The 15,570-nt window shown below is 36.9% G+C and overlaps 3 protein-coding genes and 1 pseudogene across 4 annotated transcripts; 2 read left to right on the forward strand and 2 right to left on the reverse strand.

Annotated features, from left to right (window-relative positions):
- The first annotated feature begins 393 nt into the window (after window positions 1-393).
- On the forward strand, window positions 394-1,547 carry LOC112536615 (annotated as a pseudogene).
- Window positions 1,548-2,011: 464 nt separating this feature from the next.
- On the forward strand, window positions 2,012-3,835 carry LOC8263850 (codeine O-demethylase). 2 transcript variants are annotated; one of them, XM_015726359.3, is made up of 4 exons: window positions 2,012-2,317; window positions 2,425-2,672; window positions 2,963-3,233; window positions 3,451-3,835. In XM_015726359.3, exons 1-4 carry the CDS (start codon window positions 2,066-2,068, stop codon window positions 3,685-3,687), a joined length of 1,008 nt encoding a protein of 335 aa, XP_015581845.1. In that variant the 5' UTR covers window positions 2,012-2,065; the 3' UTR covers window positions 3,688-3,835. The 2 variants fall into 2 exon arrangements, with proteins under 2 accessions (XP_015581845.1, XP_015581844.1); XM_015726358.3 differs by having other exon boundaries at window positions 2,015-2,317; window positions 2,906-3,233.
- A 97-nt stretch (window positions 3,836-3,932) lies between these two features.
- On the reverse strand, window positions 3,933-9,132 carry LOC8263848 (arogenate dehydrogenase 1, chloroplastic). The gene is made up of 3 exons (XM_002530708.4): window positions 6,932-9,132; window positions 5,227-6,211; window positions 3,933-4,467 (listed from the first exon to the last, which is right to left on the reverse strand). Exons 1-2 carry the CDS (start codon window positions 8,035-8,037, stop codon window positions 5,245-5,247), a joined length of 2,073 nt encoding a protein of 690 aa, XP_002530754.1. The 5' UTR covers window positions 8,038-9,132; the 3' UTR covers window positions 3,933-4,467; window positions 5,227-5,244.
- Window positions 9,133-9,271: 139 nt separating this feature from the next.
- LOC8263849 (pyrophosphate-energized vacuolar membrane proton pump) lies at window positions 9,272-15,223 on the reverse strand. Its single transcript, XM_002530709.4, has 8 exons — window positions 14,745-15,223; window positions 12,986-13,560; window positions 12,517-12,896; window positions 12,305-12,391; window positions 11,880-12,210; window positions 10,036-10,446; window positions 9,814-9,873; window positions 9,272-9,710 (listed from the first exon to the last, which is right to left on the reverse strand). The coding sequence occupies exons 1-8, from the start codon at window positions 14,995-14,997 to the stop codon at window positions 9,504-9,506; spliced, it is 2,304 nt and encodes a 767-aa protein (XP_002530755.1). The 5' UTR covers window positions 14,998-15,223; the 3' UTR covers window positions 9,272-9,503.
- Between the last annotated feature and the right edge of the window lie 347 nt (window positions 15,224-15,570).

Below are 15,570 nucleotides of genomic sequence, written 5' to 3' on the forward strand. Positions count from 1 at the left end.
ACTTACCTTCCATGGCTGCAATCTTGGAGTTGAACGTCTCCTCCATCTCACGCGTTGCCCCCTCCCGCAGTAAAGTTTGTGAATGTGTTTCCACCATTAAAGTTTCTTTCCGAGGATTGATGGCTCTGATACCAATTTAATACAGGTATTTGGATTTCTTAGAAGAATTGATTGAGAAATGTTTAACGAATCAAAAGATGAAGAACAGATAAGAGAATCAATATTGTGGAACACCAAATCTCACCTCAAGGCCAGCTCCGGCTGACTTGAGGATTTTTCTATTGAAAGAACAAATTATAACTTTTCTGAATGAAAAATGCTACCGATTCTACCCACTCTACTCACTTTATGACACGTAAACGACTAACAAATTCCTAACAACTCCACTCATTTTATGACACGTGTCCTCTCCAGCTCATTACTCATAATTTCTATAACAAAATCTGCAAGGAAACCTTACTTGAATATACCCAAAAGTTGCAGCTGATAACTGACATCATCCTTAGAGCCATGGCAATGTCGCTAAACTTGGAAGATAATTGCTTTTTGGACAAATGTTGAGATCAAGCAACATTGCGCGCGAGATTCAACTTCTTTCCTCCATGTTCCAGGCATCATCAAGGTCTTGGCCTGAAGCCACATGCAGATTCATCAGTAATCACCATTGTCCTTCAAGATAGAGAAGTGGAAGGTCTTCAATTCCTGAAAGATGATCAATGGTTTAGAGTTCCTATTATTCATGAAGCACTTCTTATTGACATTAGTGAACAAGCAGAGGTAATATAAGTACACTAAATTCATATTTTGTTTCAAGCAAGTTTCTAGAGCTTTCATCCTTTCACAGACATGATAGGCACTGACCTAAACAATACACACATGTAATCAATCTGGCCAAGTTCACTTTCTTTATATATATATATATATGGTACCGTTGACACATTATGGATAGCATGTTATGCATTAGAAAATGTTTATACTCGATAGATTGTGTATGATACAAACAGATAATGAGCAATGGATTCTCCAAGAGCCCAGTACACAGGGTGGTGATAAACCCAAAACGAGAGACGTGTTCTCTGGCAATTTTCTATCTTCCAGATCCGTAAAACGATATGGAACCCGTAGATGGGATGGTTGATGAGACGAGGCCAAAACACCAAGAAGTTGAAAAATTATTTTGGTAGTTCCGTACGATACTACCTGCAGGGGAAGAGACTGATAGATGCACTCAAAATTTAATTCCCCTGTATCCTTCATCATCGTGTTCTGGTTATTGCATTATTAGCGACTCTTACAATGTATTTGCACTTATAGCATTTTATCTTTTCTGTCTTAAATGAATCTGTAGTCATCTTTGGACTGATTTAGGGAATGGAAAATCTGCAGAAAGAAATCTCTAACGTTCGATTTTTCAACATTTATTACGGCAAGTAAAAGAAAAGAAAAAGAAATCTTATGTTATATATGTTAGATATGATTACTGCTTATGCTCTTTTTGGTTGAAAAAAGAAAAAGAAAAAAGTTTCCTCCAATATCTGCGAGCAGGAGAAGGGACTGATAGAAGCACTGAAAATTTAAACTTTCCAAGTTCCATATTATTTATGTTAGACTGGCGTTTTTGTTCTACAAATTGCAGGCTCTTGCCAATCTTTTGGAAGCAAGCATCTGTTGAAACCCATTACTTCTTCATTATCCTGTAATGGTTCAGACTATAACTTCTGACTCCTGCGTTATGCTATTGTTTTAGACTATCAAAACTCGATTAAATAAGCGAGACTAGAGTTTGTCATAACCACCAAACATAGATACTGGTTTATTATGATTATTTTGATTTAATATTTTAATCCAAAATTCAGAACAAGATGCATTTGGAGGAATTAATAAATACGGACAACCCAAAACCACTAATTTTTTCAGGTATAGAATAATAGATATGGCGGCAGATAACAACAAAAGTCGTTACTAGTCTACCTCTTCACTTGTCTCGCTGTATCAATCACATCCATAAACGTCCACTTGGAACATATCCTATTGACTTACTTTCTTTTGAGCTTCCTATGGAAGAATGGCCAATAATCCTCCTACTGCCAAGAAGACAGAATCAGTAGCAAAGCATGTCAAAGAAATCGCTGTCAATGGCCAAGAACCACCACGAAATTATTGCTATAGAGATGGTGTTGGTGGAGGCTTAGACATATGTTGCCTTCCACCTGTGGAGATTCCAGTTATTGATGTTGGTCTCCTTGCATCTCCATCTACCAGCAGACAAGAACTTAAAAAACTCCATTCTGCTCTCAGCTCATTCGGCTGTTTTATGGTCTGGTTTTATCAACTTAATTCCTCTGCCATTACCATGCCTATGTAAATGATTAATTTGATCTATGTTGCATTTTTATGCACTGAGAATTGGCTATTGTATTTCAGTCGATAAATCATGGAATGACAAGTCCGTTCTTGGATAAAGTGGGATCAGTTAGCAAGCAATTCTTTGCGCTTCCGATAGAAGAAAAGGAGAAATATGCTAAAGAAGTTCACCGCAGAGAAGGTTATGGGAACGACATGACTTTTGCAGAGAATCAAGTACTTGACTGGAATGACAGATTAGTTCTTGTACTGATCCCAGAAGATCAACGACAGCTCAGATACTGGCCTAAAAATCCCACAAATTTTATGTAAGTAACCGTGTCAAATAATGACTGTTTGGTTGAGCTTTTGCATCCTGCAAAGGGCACTGATGCTTGTGAAATATTCTAATGGGCCAGGTAATAGTAGAATTAGAGTAGAGTAAGATAATAGTGCAGATGATGAACTTGGGAGGACCTCAATCCTTAAACACCAAAATTTTCTATGGTGAAGCACTTCATATTCACCAAGAGAATGAACATTTAATTGCCTGAATTTGCAGGGACACTATACTTGAATTTACTGCGAAGTCACAGCTGATAAGTGAGGTTGTCTTTAGGGCTATGGCGATGTCATTAGACTTGGAAGATCACTGCTTTTTGGACAAATGTGGAGTTCGAGCAACAATGCAAGCAAGATTCAACTTCTTTCCTCCATGTTCAAGGCATGATCTAGTTCTTGGCCTGAAACCACATTCAGATTCATCAGCAATCACCATTGTCCTTCAAGACCAAGAAGTAGAAGGTCTTCAATTACTAAAAGATGATCAATGGTTTAGAGTTCCTGTTATTCCTGGAGCACTTTTAATTAACATCGGTGATCAAATAGAGGTGATTTATGTCTCAACACTAAAATTTCATATTTCCTTCAAACAACTTAGTGGAGCTTTCATCCTTCCTCAGGCTTGATACATACTGATCAAAACAATGTATACATGTGCTTAATCCACGCTCTTTTTTCTTTGGATGTCGTTTTGTTGACAAATTTAGGGCTGAGTGGCATGTTTTGTATCAGAAATTGTGTAACTGATGGTTATGATACATGCAGATAATGAGCAATGGATTTTTCAAGAGCCCGGTACACAGGGCGGTGATAAACCCAACAAGGGAGAGGTTTTCTGTGGCTGTATTTTATTCTCCAGATCCTGAAAATGATATTGAACCTGTAGATGGATTAGTCAACGAAGCAAGACCAAGACTTTACAAGAAGGTGAAAAACTATGTTGGTAATTTTCTTCAATATTACCAGCAAGGGAAGAGACTGGTAGAAGATATGAAAATTTAGCTTTCCTGAGCTCTTGTTATAATTTAGCTTAGCACAAAAAATTTGCCTCATTTAGTTTGCCGGAGAGTGTTTTCTTTGGATGAACTGTATCTAATGCAGATGGATAAGCTGTAATAGACTTGTTAGAATTCATGAGCTTGCCAAGTAATTTGCAGGGTTCTTTTTCTCTTTTTCTTTAGTTGAATAGAATTTCAGGGTCCATTTTGCTCATGGGGAACAAAAATCAATAGAACGAGCTCTGCTCATCACAAAAATAGAGTTCCAAACTAGCTACCGAAATAAAGTGATATAACATGTTGAAAAAATAAATAAAAATGATACAGCAAGCCTCACCTACAAAAATAATGACTAGCAAGGACCCAGAAACTCGTAAAACTGGAAGAGGAAGAATAAAAGAATTGGCGAATGAAAAGAATCAATGGCTAGAATACACCACTTCAATCCAACCTAAGTACTTGCTTGAACTTACGTCCTTCAGAGCATTCAGCATTGATCACTTCATTCCGTGTCTTCCAAGCACATACTGAACCATGTCCAGACACATATCCCATTATCAGTACTGGGTACTACGTTTTTCTTTTCTTTTTTATTTTTTTAAATTTTTGAGCAAGAGTACTATGTTTTCATGGAGAATGTTTCTTGGTTACTACAGCATTCGCTATGTTCTGAGCACTTCGAATAATTGTCATTTCCTCGCTGATGATTCTATTTTGCTGGAAGCGACAAGTGCCCATGGAACATAAGAAAATAGTAGGTGCACCCTTCAGGCGACTAATTGACCTGAAAAATAACAACCTAATGATTAGGAGTCCGTACCATTTAAATATAAGAATAATAATATTAAGAGTTAAAGAACAATAACATCGCCAAGTAGCCTTAACAAAATACAAATCTGTCAGCATGGCAATAAGTATGGAAAGAATTTAGACTGTTAACAAAGGGAGAAATGGGCCTGCAAATATCTGAAGCCTTGGGGTCTTTCTTAAGACCACAGCTAATCATCCAGAAAAGCAGGAAAAGAAAATCAAAGGAAATAGGCTGTCGAAGACAGCAACTCAGGTTACTTGTAGAGATTGCCTTTTATCAGAAAGACAGAAGAGAAAAAACTACAGCACTGAAATACTCCACCCTCAACTGCTCAAAAGGTATACTCATGATAATTAACAATAGCATCTATCAAATAATGACTTTCTTTATGATACCAATTAAGGATTTTCGAATTAAAAGCACACAAAACAGAGAGAAAACCCAGAATAATGAGTAGAAGACCCCATAAGATATCTTATGCTGTTTAAAGGGGAGCAATTCCAAGGAAAATAAAAAAAGTTATTTAAACAAACTAGATAATAAAAATGAAAAAGAAAAAACTAGACCAGCTGAGCATCAAACCTAAAACCAGAAACCCTTTTTCCTTCATCAAAAGGCCCTCTTTGCTGGCATATTTTTTACCACAGTCGAACTAAGTTACCAAATTGGATATTTCTTGCCTAACAATGCAATAAATGATGCAAGATGACAAGAAAAGAATTATCAACTTACCGATACATAAGATAGAGCTTAATTGTTTTGAACAGAGTCCAAAACATATGCTAGTGCAGCATCGTCTTGAGAAACTTTTGATACCAGAGATTCCTCCCTCAAGACTTGAGACTTCTCTTCATTCTCAAATAGCTGCTTCCGAAGAACACCATGCAACCGCCCAAACAGCTGCTTCTTCAGAGATTCAAAAGCCAAATCCAACCTCTCTAGCTGCTCCATTGCATTTACATTGTACATAAACAGTCCGTAGTACAGATCAAAGCTATCTCCTGCTGTATTTTCCACTAAATTCAACAAAGTTTCATAGCCTTTAGTGTTAATTGGCGTTGACTCTAAACCCAACTTTTCTAGAATCCTTCCCATGGTGTGTGTAATGAACTGTGATCCAGCTGCATGCCAATCATGTTCTGAACAGGACATCTCCACCATTCTGCATCCTTCACGAGCAAAAATATCAAGAAACCGATCACACCTTGATACTCTTCTCTCATCACTTCCTACCCTGACCTTATCAAAAAGAAAGGGAAGATGATTCCACCCATTTTTTCCACTCTCCGGTCCAAACATAGGATGTGTACAAAGAATATCAAAATCAGGTGGCAAATGTTGAAGAAATAAATTCCTTGGAAACTCTTTGACTGAGAGCACATCAACAAAGAGAGTGCTTCTCTTCAATCTCTGAACTGGCAATGACTTGAGAACATTTTCTGTTGAAAGAATTGAAGTACAAAGAAGAATTACTTCTGGATGCTCTTCGCAAAGATCATTTGCATCAGAGAAGTAAGAAACTCCCAATTTCTGAGCCTCATCAGAATAGTCTGATCGAGAATAAGCTAACACTGTGTGGCCCTGCCGAACTAAAGTTTTCGCAAGGAATTGGCCAAAATTGCCAAAACCAACTATAGCAATCTTAAGCTTCGAATTATCATTAATGCAATTGGAGGTCTTCGCCTTATACTCATATGGTTGAGCAGCACCTTGAAATCTGAGGTTCAGAAAGACTTTTGTGAATATTTTATGAATTGAAATTCTATAGCACTACTTATCCCCACGCCCCTACAGAAAAGGCATTATTTAGTTAGCTTATGCTTCCAAACAGAAATAACACCCACCAGCGCCAGTGTGATTTGTTTCTGTCTAAAGCAGTGATCCAAGCAATTTGTAATATCCCACCCACATAAACAACTGATAATATTTTCATGCAGGTAATGCAATAAACTATCAAAGTAGTGTTATATGATAATAAAGCTCAAAAGAATCAAAGACTTAATTTGTATATTAATAAGGTATAGCATGTAGAAGAAATCCTTCCTCAACTTTTCCTTTTCCTGGGTTAAAAACATGTGCCAATTATTCATTATGATAACTTTGCTCCCAAACATTTCAGGTCATCTTCCTAATACAATAATCTAGAATACCCAAGCTGATCAAAGAGCAATAACAGAAACCCTATCTTTACATAGCTATTTAACCATACCACTCCCAAATTTGATTGTCAAGCACAACAAGCACAAACAAAAAATGGTTCTAAACCCTCACTTTATCACCTTTCTTCTATTCTTCTTAAAAATTAAAAAGAATAAAAAGAGATGCGCATTTCTCCTGATATAAAACAGAATATAAAATCAAACAAGGTAGAAAACAGACAACTATCATCACTCCTCAAAATAACAAAATACAAAGGTCAAATTGCTTCAACCCTTACCTTTCAGCCTCTGGAGCAGAAAGAAATGCAGCACCATAAGTATGCATATTCGCATGATCCACTTGGGAAAATTGCCCCCTCTCTTCATTCCCAAACAACTGCTTCCTTACAACATCATGTAACCTTCCAAAAAGCTGTTTCCTCAAAGCCTCAAAAGCCAAATCCAATCTCTCCAACATCTCAAGTGCATTCTTATTATACATAAATAACCCATAATACAAATCAAAACTATCCTCAGCCGTATTCTCCACTAAACCCAACAAACTCTCATACCCTTTAGTATTAATCGGAGTAGACTCCAAGCTCAACATCTCCAACACTCTCCCCACAGTATGTGTAATAAACTGTGACCCTGCAGCATACTTATCATGCTCATGACAACTCAATTCCACCATTTTACACCCTTCTCTAGCAAAAACATCAAGAAAACTTTTACACCTAGTAACTCTAGATTCCTCATTTCCAATTCTGACCTTCTCGTACACAAAATGTAAACCATCCCACCCAAGTTTAGCACTTTGAGGACCAAACATAGGATGGCTACAAATGATATCAAAATCACTAGGCAAAAGATCAAGCAATAAATTTTTAGCAAATTCTTTAACAGACAAGACATCAACAAACAATGTATTTCTCTTAAATCTCTGTAAAGGCAAAGACTTTAGTACTTTCTCGGTAGAAATAATAGAAGTGCATAACAAAATAACATCTGGGTGCTGTTCACAGAGGTCATGAGGGTCAAGAAAGAAGGACACGCCAAGAGAATGAGCTTCAAGAGAGTGATCAGTTCTAGAGTGAGCAAGAACAGTGTGGCCTTGAGCGACAAGGGTTTTGGCTAGAAATTGGCCAAAGTTACCAAACCCGATAATGGCTACTTTGAGGACGTGAGAATTGGAGAGTGGCGGCCTTTGGGTGGTGTTATCTGGATTCGTTTTGGGTATTAATTGTTTTTTGGTGGCGGTGGCGGATTGAGATTTGATGAATAGATGTGTACGGATAGAAATGGTAGTGGGCTTGGATGTGGGAAACAGAGATGGCGGCGGCTGCGGCGGCGGAGGAGGAGAGAGAAGAGAGAGTGATCGGAAGGAAGGTTTAATAGAGAGCATGATGATTGAAACTATAATAATAAGCAGGGATTAGAACAGGAGAATATAAGCTTTTCTATACCTGCTATTATTATTATTATTATTATTATCATCATCAAACGGGTGTTTTGCATAGGTTTGGATTGTTTCGCATCATTCAATGATGATTACTAAAACAGCAAACGAGGAGAACAGTCTGATGTTTTTTTATGAGCACGTGAAATGGATGGCTATGGAATCTTGGAAGTTGAAGAGGAGAGCACGAAATGACTGAAAAGAAGAACCTTTCAAAATTCACATGGTGGTTGTATTTTTCTGATATTTTGAAATTGCCACGCAAAACTGGCTTCATAATACGCATACATTGCATAGGGGGACAGGACTAGACAGCACCGTTTTTGACTTTTCTCCTCTTATTCTGCAAATTAAAGCTCCAGCTGGCTTTGAATCACAGTTTCAATTCAAAGACGTCCACAGCTTCAATTCAAAGACGTGTTACTGTTATGTAAGGTAACTACTGTACTTAATCTTTCTCTTTAATTTCCATATTGGAAATGAAAATTTAAATCCAAAGTGAACATTCTCGAGCTTACGAGTTTCTATATTTCGACTCAACTCGGGTTTTTACCAAATCAAGCTCTGATAGTGTCTTCTCACGCAAGGGAGTCCCTATATTGCAAAAGCCAAAACTAGTGCCTTTTTTCGTGTAGTAGTTTCAGTTTTTCACACACCACAACAGAATCAGGCGAACTAGGCCGGCCGAACGGAACCCCGTATGGTTTGGCTCGGGCACATCATTGATTCTAGACCAGTTCAAACAGCCTGGCAATATCAGACTTGAGCCTTTTCAGGTACTGATCTGAGTACCATTCCAAACTTGTCCAAAATACGATTGTTGCTATTGCTGTTGCATTTGCGACAAGACAAAAGGATAACAGGGAGCCAACTGGGAGCATGAGTTTCAATATTATACCCAACTAAAGTCGAGGCAAAGATAACTCCTTTTCTTTTTATAGGACTTGTTAACTAACTGAAGGATAAGAACTGTTACCTTTTGACATGGCTAGCCCAGCAATACTCAAGACTAGGCCTACCAGATAGAATTGACTCTTGGAATTAAGCACCTAAGCCGTTTGACAAGATAGAATCAGGATTTTTCCCATTTTACAATGTATGTGCCAGAACCATATAATTGAACTTCAGAGAAAGAGAAAGGCAGTACAAAGAACAGCATCAATACAAAATTGCATGGAAGTTGAAAAATGAATGGTCTTGCTAGGGAAAAGTGATACTCTTCACTAGATTCACCATTTCCATTCTTATCATTGCTGCTATAATCAGACCCTTTTTAAGAGGAGGGAACTTCTCTCCACCACTCAATATAAGCAGAGACAAATTTCAAGAGTCAACATAAACTACAAACTACATATACTTTTGAGAGCAAAATAACAAGGATGTGAAGAACCAGTAGCGATTTTTGACCCCATTTAGAATATCTTGAAAAGTAGACCTCCATGTGTAGCAAAGAATGGTGCAAACACAAGCGATTCAACTGCCATAAGCTTGATAAGGATGTTAAGTGATGGTCCAGATGTGTCCTTCAATGGGTCACCGATGGTGTCGCCAATAACAGCTGCCTTGTGTGGATCAGACCCTTTAGGACCAAGCGTTCTTGCATGCTCAGAAGCACCAGCCTGTCAATACAACATAAAAAGCTCAGTTACCAATACCTGATATGAGACAATTTATCTTAAGCACCATGCTAGACACGAAGCATCTTTAAAATCTAATCAATACCTCAATATACTTCTTGGCATTATCCCAAGCACCACCAGTGTTAGATGCAGAGATGGCAATCTGTAGTATATAGACAAGAAATAATTCTTCAGGACACAGCATGTAAAGCAACACCATAAATCACATAGCAAACAAGAACATAAATACAACTGCCAGTATCACATTGCTGTAATCCCAATAATGCCAATCGAAAAGAAAATGTGTGGAAATTGATTCGGATACCTGAACTCCAGATACAAGAGATCCAGCTAGGACACCAGAGAGGGTTTCCACACCAAAAAAGATCCCAACAATGAGAGGGGTGAGCATGACAAGTGCACCAGGTGGGATCATCTCTTTGATTGAAGCATCAGTGGAAATCTTAACACATGTAGCATAGTCGGGCTTGGTAGTACCCTCCATCAAACCAGGGATGGTGTTGAATTGCCTGCGGACTTCCTCCACCATCTTCAGAGCTGCACTTCCGACACTCTTCATTGTCATGGCAGAAAACCAGTAAGGAAGCATTGCACCCACAATCAAACCAATGAAAACTTTTGGTGTCAACACATCTACTGTTGAAATTGAAGCACGACTAACAAAGGCACCAAAGAGAGCAAGCGACACAAGAGCTGCAGAACCAATGGCAAAACCCTAAAAATGGTAGAACAAAAATTCAATTAGAGAGGTGCAGATTCAACATTGTTAAGATGTGTGTTTATTTTAGTCAACAAGATAACTGAAACCAAGAAGTCTCCTATAATAAAAATGAACTCCTTCAGTATTGCAGTGAACAAATCTACTTTCCCAAAGATCATAAAATTCCAACAAGACTCGAGCCTTTCAAAGAAGCCTTGCCTGATAAAAGCATAATCAAATGTGTTGATAGGAAATGACGCATAGGAGCTGCTAACATTCTTATTTTGCTATTCATTTGAAGAAAGGAGACCCAACTTGGTATTTGCAAGAAGGATCCCACACCTAACTTATCTAGTTATAAACTCAAAATATCAAAAAGTAATAATTTCCTACAGAAAAAACAATGAGGAAGATACAAAAGTACTAAAGCAACAGGTTTCCAATCTTTTGAATGCTTGATTTGAAGCATGATCCACAGGTTTCCAATTCTATTTGCTTTTGAAATATAGTTAGAATTGTTTGAAATAGTCACTCCATTAATAATAGTTTGTAGCTTATTCAAATAAAATAAAGGAAAGAAAATATATAGGTTACGAATAGTTCTTTCACTTTTGAAATTGCACATTTTCATGGAGAGAAGGAAAGAAATAATAAATCAAATTCTCGCACATTAAAATAAATATAAGGAGGGAGAGATTAACAATTGTAGTTTATTCAAATAAAATAAGAGAAAGAAAGGATGTGGGTTCCAAATAGTTGTTTCACCCTTCAACTAGCACATTTTAATGGAGATAAGAAAGGAGAAAATATATCAAATACCCACACATCATAAAATGACAAACAGGGAGATGGATCAATGTGCTACGAATTTATATGAAATCAATATATAAAAGTGAAAAATTATAATATCATTAAATTTACCTCTTACTAAACAATGAACAAAATTAATTAAAGCTTATTATAAAAAAGTCGCAAGCACAAAACTGAAATGAGTCAATCTATGCCTTCCCTTATATAACATTCACATATAGTTCACAATTTAATATAGGAAAACAAAGAGTTGAAACTGAACTAGAAGCAATCAAATAAATAAATTAAAAACCACATAATTAAAATATCAAAGGATTTAAAGATTTAATTTAAGATAAATACTCATACATATAAAAAAAAAAAGGAATTTCAATAGGGGTTTTCAACTGAATAAAGGAAGATAAAAAGTCAAAACGGAAGTAGAAGAGACTAAGAACATTTAAGAAATAAACAGAAGATCAAAAGAATTTAACTGGAAACAAATAACTGCATACATAGACGATCAAAGAATTTGATTAAAAATAAGCCCAGCAAAGTTCCTTCAATGTGCCACTTGCCAACTTTTTGTGAACTCTAAATTGAGCCTGTTTGTATATATTTTCATTTATATAGATATATAGATGTAAGAACCAACAAACCTTCCCAATAGCAGCAGTGGTGTTTCCTGCAGCATCAAGGGCATCAGTTCTCTCTCGGATTCGGTGGCTCATGCCTGCCATCTCAGCAATACCTCCAGCATTGTCACTAATGGGACCATATGCATCAATTGCCAATCCAGTTGCAATGGTACTCAGCATTCCAAGGGCAGCTACTGCAATACCATACATAGCAGCAAAGCTGAAACTAACAAAAATGCTAATCGCAATGGCAAAAATGGGAATGATAACAGATTTATATCCCAATGCAAGCCCAAAAATAACATTAGTGGCAGCTCCAGTTCGACATGAATCAGCAACATCTTGAACAGGGCTGAAATAAATGTGAGGCAAGAATTAAATTAGTGATCATTCAGGAGGAAAAAAAAAAAAAAAACAAGTAACACAAACAGTTTTCGAAAATTAACCTGTATGCATTGCTAGTGTAGTATTCAGTTACAAATCCAATAATGAGCCCAGCCCATAGACCAACAGCAACACACAAGAAAAGTTGCCTGCACATAGAATTCAATGCTAACATATTCAATCAATAATATCTCTGAGTACCATTAAATACAATCAAAGAAAAACAATAAAAAAACCTTACCATCCTATTCCAAAAGAAAATGAAAGACCTTACCAGTTCTTGACAACTTTCTGAGTCCCAAAATTGAAGATGGTGAAGGAAGATGGAAGAGCAATCCAACTAACAACAGCAACTCCGATAGTCATAAGAACAGTTGAAATAATGAGCTGCCTCTTCAAAGCTGGCTCAATCTCATTTACAGCCTTGATCTCAAAAAAGTCAGTTGCAAATAAGGTGGTGAGCAAGCAAACAAGGATACCCACAGAACTAATGATAAGAGGATATAGCATTGGAGTCAACTCATGATTCATTCCAAAAGATGAAATGGAAGCAACAACTAGGGCAGCACAAGAAGATTCTGCGTATGAGCCAAAGAGGTCAGATCCCATACCAGCTATATCACCAACATTGTCACCAACATTATCAGCGATTACCTGTGGACAAAGAAAAAACTAAAAAAAGACCCAAAAAAAATTTGAACTCATAATTAGCAGAATCTTTTTAAATTAGGAAAGTAACTTACAGCTGGATTTCTTGGGTCGTCCTCAGGGATGTTCTTTTCGACCTTGCCAACAAGATCAGCACCAACATCAGCAGCTTTAGTGTAGATACCTCCACCAACTCTGCCAAAGAGAGCCATGGAAGATCCTCCAAGACCATAACCAGTTATAGCCTCAAAAAGCCCAGCCCAGTCATCACCATAGTACAACTTAAAGAGGTTGATGGCAATGTAAAGTACCAAAAGGCCATTTGCAGCAAGGAGAAAACCCATGACAGCACCAGATCTAAATGCAGTGATAAAAGCCTTCCCAACTCCTTTTCTTGCCTCAAGGGTTGTTCTAGCATTGGCATATGTAGCAATTTTCATCCCAAGGAATCCAGAAACCACAGAAGTGAAAGCACCAAGCAAGAATGATACAGTGCTGAAGGCAGCAGTTGCCAGAGCAGGCTTGCACATCTTGAATTGGTCATATGTGCAAGGCTGAGACTTGGTGCTGAATCCCTCAACAGAGCCGAGGAATACGAAAATAAGGATGGCAAAAGCAACCATGAAAATGCCAACATACTGATACTCGGTAAAAAGGAAAGAGGTTGCCCCTGTGACATCCACAAACCAAATTAGTATGCAGAAAAGGATACAAATTTGACCAAAGACTATAAGCACAATAGCAAGGATGAGAATATGAAATTAAAATACCATCTAGTAGGAAAAGGGTTTTGACATTTTTCGCCTCCTAATAGAAGACTATTGTCATGATATGCTGAGATTTCGGGCAATTTAATGCATGCACTAAAAGGTAAGTAACTCAATGAGTATAAACAGATCTGAAAAAAGAAGGTTAAGAGAGCACTTCTGCATTTTTAACCATCTCCAATCTAGATTTTAAGAGGATAGCAAATTTACCTCAAGATTTATGAGAACTTCGTCAAATTAGAAAAATAAATTCCAGATCTAGTAAAATATAATATCAACAAAGCTATATAAGGCATAAACTTTCAGAGCCAGCAGGGCTGAATGGTTGGTGGTGGGATATGAAAAAGAATATCACATTAAGTATTCCAATTGTGACAAAGCTTCCAAAGTTATTAACTTCACTACTAGACTACTAGTACTGATGAGCTCCCTATAATTATTACCATAACATAAAACAAACAAACACTGATAAATAAATAGAAGGCCAGATCTCAAGTCTACTCCAAATCTCCTAGCAAGATCATAAAGAATGAATTTGAAATACAAAATAAATTAATGAATAATCAGGAGACCCAGATTCCATAATTAGTTACCATCTGTCTGGAATTGCTTGAGCACAAGCTCTAATTATAGTAAAAGTCTTTTCTTAATACTTTCATCCACACACCAATCGGATGAACAATTCAGAAACAGAACCTCTGGCGGATACAATCTAAACATGGCAAGGGACGCCATAACGCTACTCTTATCAAAAATATTTTAAAACAAAAAAACAAAGCCTTTCACAATTTCCTTCAAACCCCACAATCCCAAAATAACGAAAAAAAAGAACCAAACTTTATCAATAATAAAAGCGCAAACCCCACATCAACTCAAGTAAAGATCCAGTCTTTCAAGTTTTTCAACTTTCAACAAAGCCCAAACATATCCCATAATCATGGACACCCACATACATGCACACAAATATGATACATAGGAATTATGTACATACATCCATGCATAAACGCATGCACACGCATGAATACACAAATATAAAACAAAAAAAAGAAAAGGAGAAAAGAAAACATATAATAAATAAATAAATTACCTTCGGAGATAGCGTTTTGAATGTCGGCGCATTTAAGGACGACGTTATGATCATTAACACCTTCTTCTTCTTCGATGAGATAATCACTATACCCATTTTTATTGTTATTATTATTATTGCCAGCACCACCGCTAGGGACCAACTTCACTTTAGAAACAAGTAACCATTGAATCAAAGAAAACCCGATTCCTATAATTGCACATATCGGGATCAAAATCTCGGTCCCAAGATCTGGCAAAATAGCATCACCCATTATAACAACAACGAGAACCCACTAAATATAAATCAAGAAAGGAGTGAAAGAGTATGGGTTTGGTACAGAAAGGTGAGAGCTTTTATAAAAGAAACAGATGGTTCATGTGGGTATGTGCTCTAACGTGAAAAATACATAATGAGAGAAGAGAGAAGGTTGGGGTGTTGTTATTATAGGGAGTGAGTGATTGCCAGATTTGCATAAGCTGTAAGCTCTGTAAGAAAATGTCCATCACCATGTAACTGTTTAGCTCTTATCCTTTTACATGTGTAAAATTAGGTTTTTTTTTTAATGTTAAAGTTAGTAAATTTAATTCTCCATTTTCTTTGCTTAAATTGAATTCTCTATTTAGACCATTGTTTTCTTTTGCCCTTTTTGGAGGAGGTAGTAAAATTGAACACATAGAACGTTGAGTTTCTAGATAAAATGTTCTAAAATTTACTCTCTTTTTTGTGGGTTTGAATTGAATTTTCATTTTGGACCATTGAGTTGTCTGTGTGCTAAATTTGGGAGTGGTTTTTAGGAGAATAAGTACTGAGCACTGGGATTAGATTGAATTATAGAGCAAGTGCA

Source organism: Ricinus communis, chromosome 3 (assembly GCF_019578655.1).
Source record: "Ricinus communis isolate WT05 ecotype wild-type chromosome 3, ASM1957865v1, whole genome shotgun sequence".
NCBI classification, from domain to species: Eukaryota; Viridiplantae; Streptophyta; class Magnoliopsida; order Malpighiales; family Euphorbiaceae; genus Ricinus; species Ricinus communis.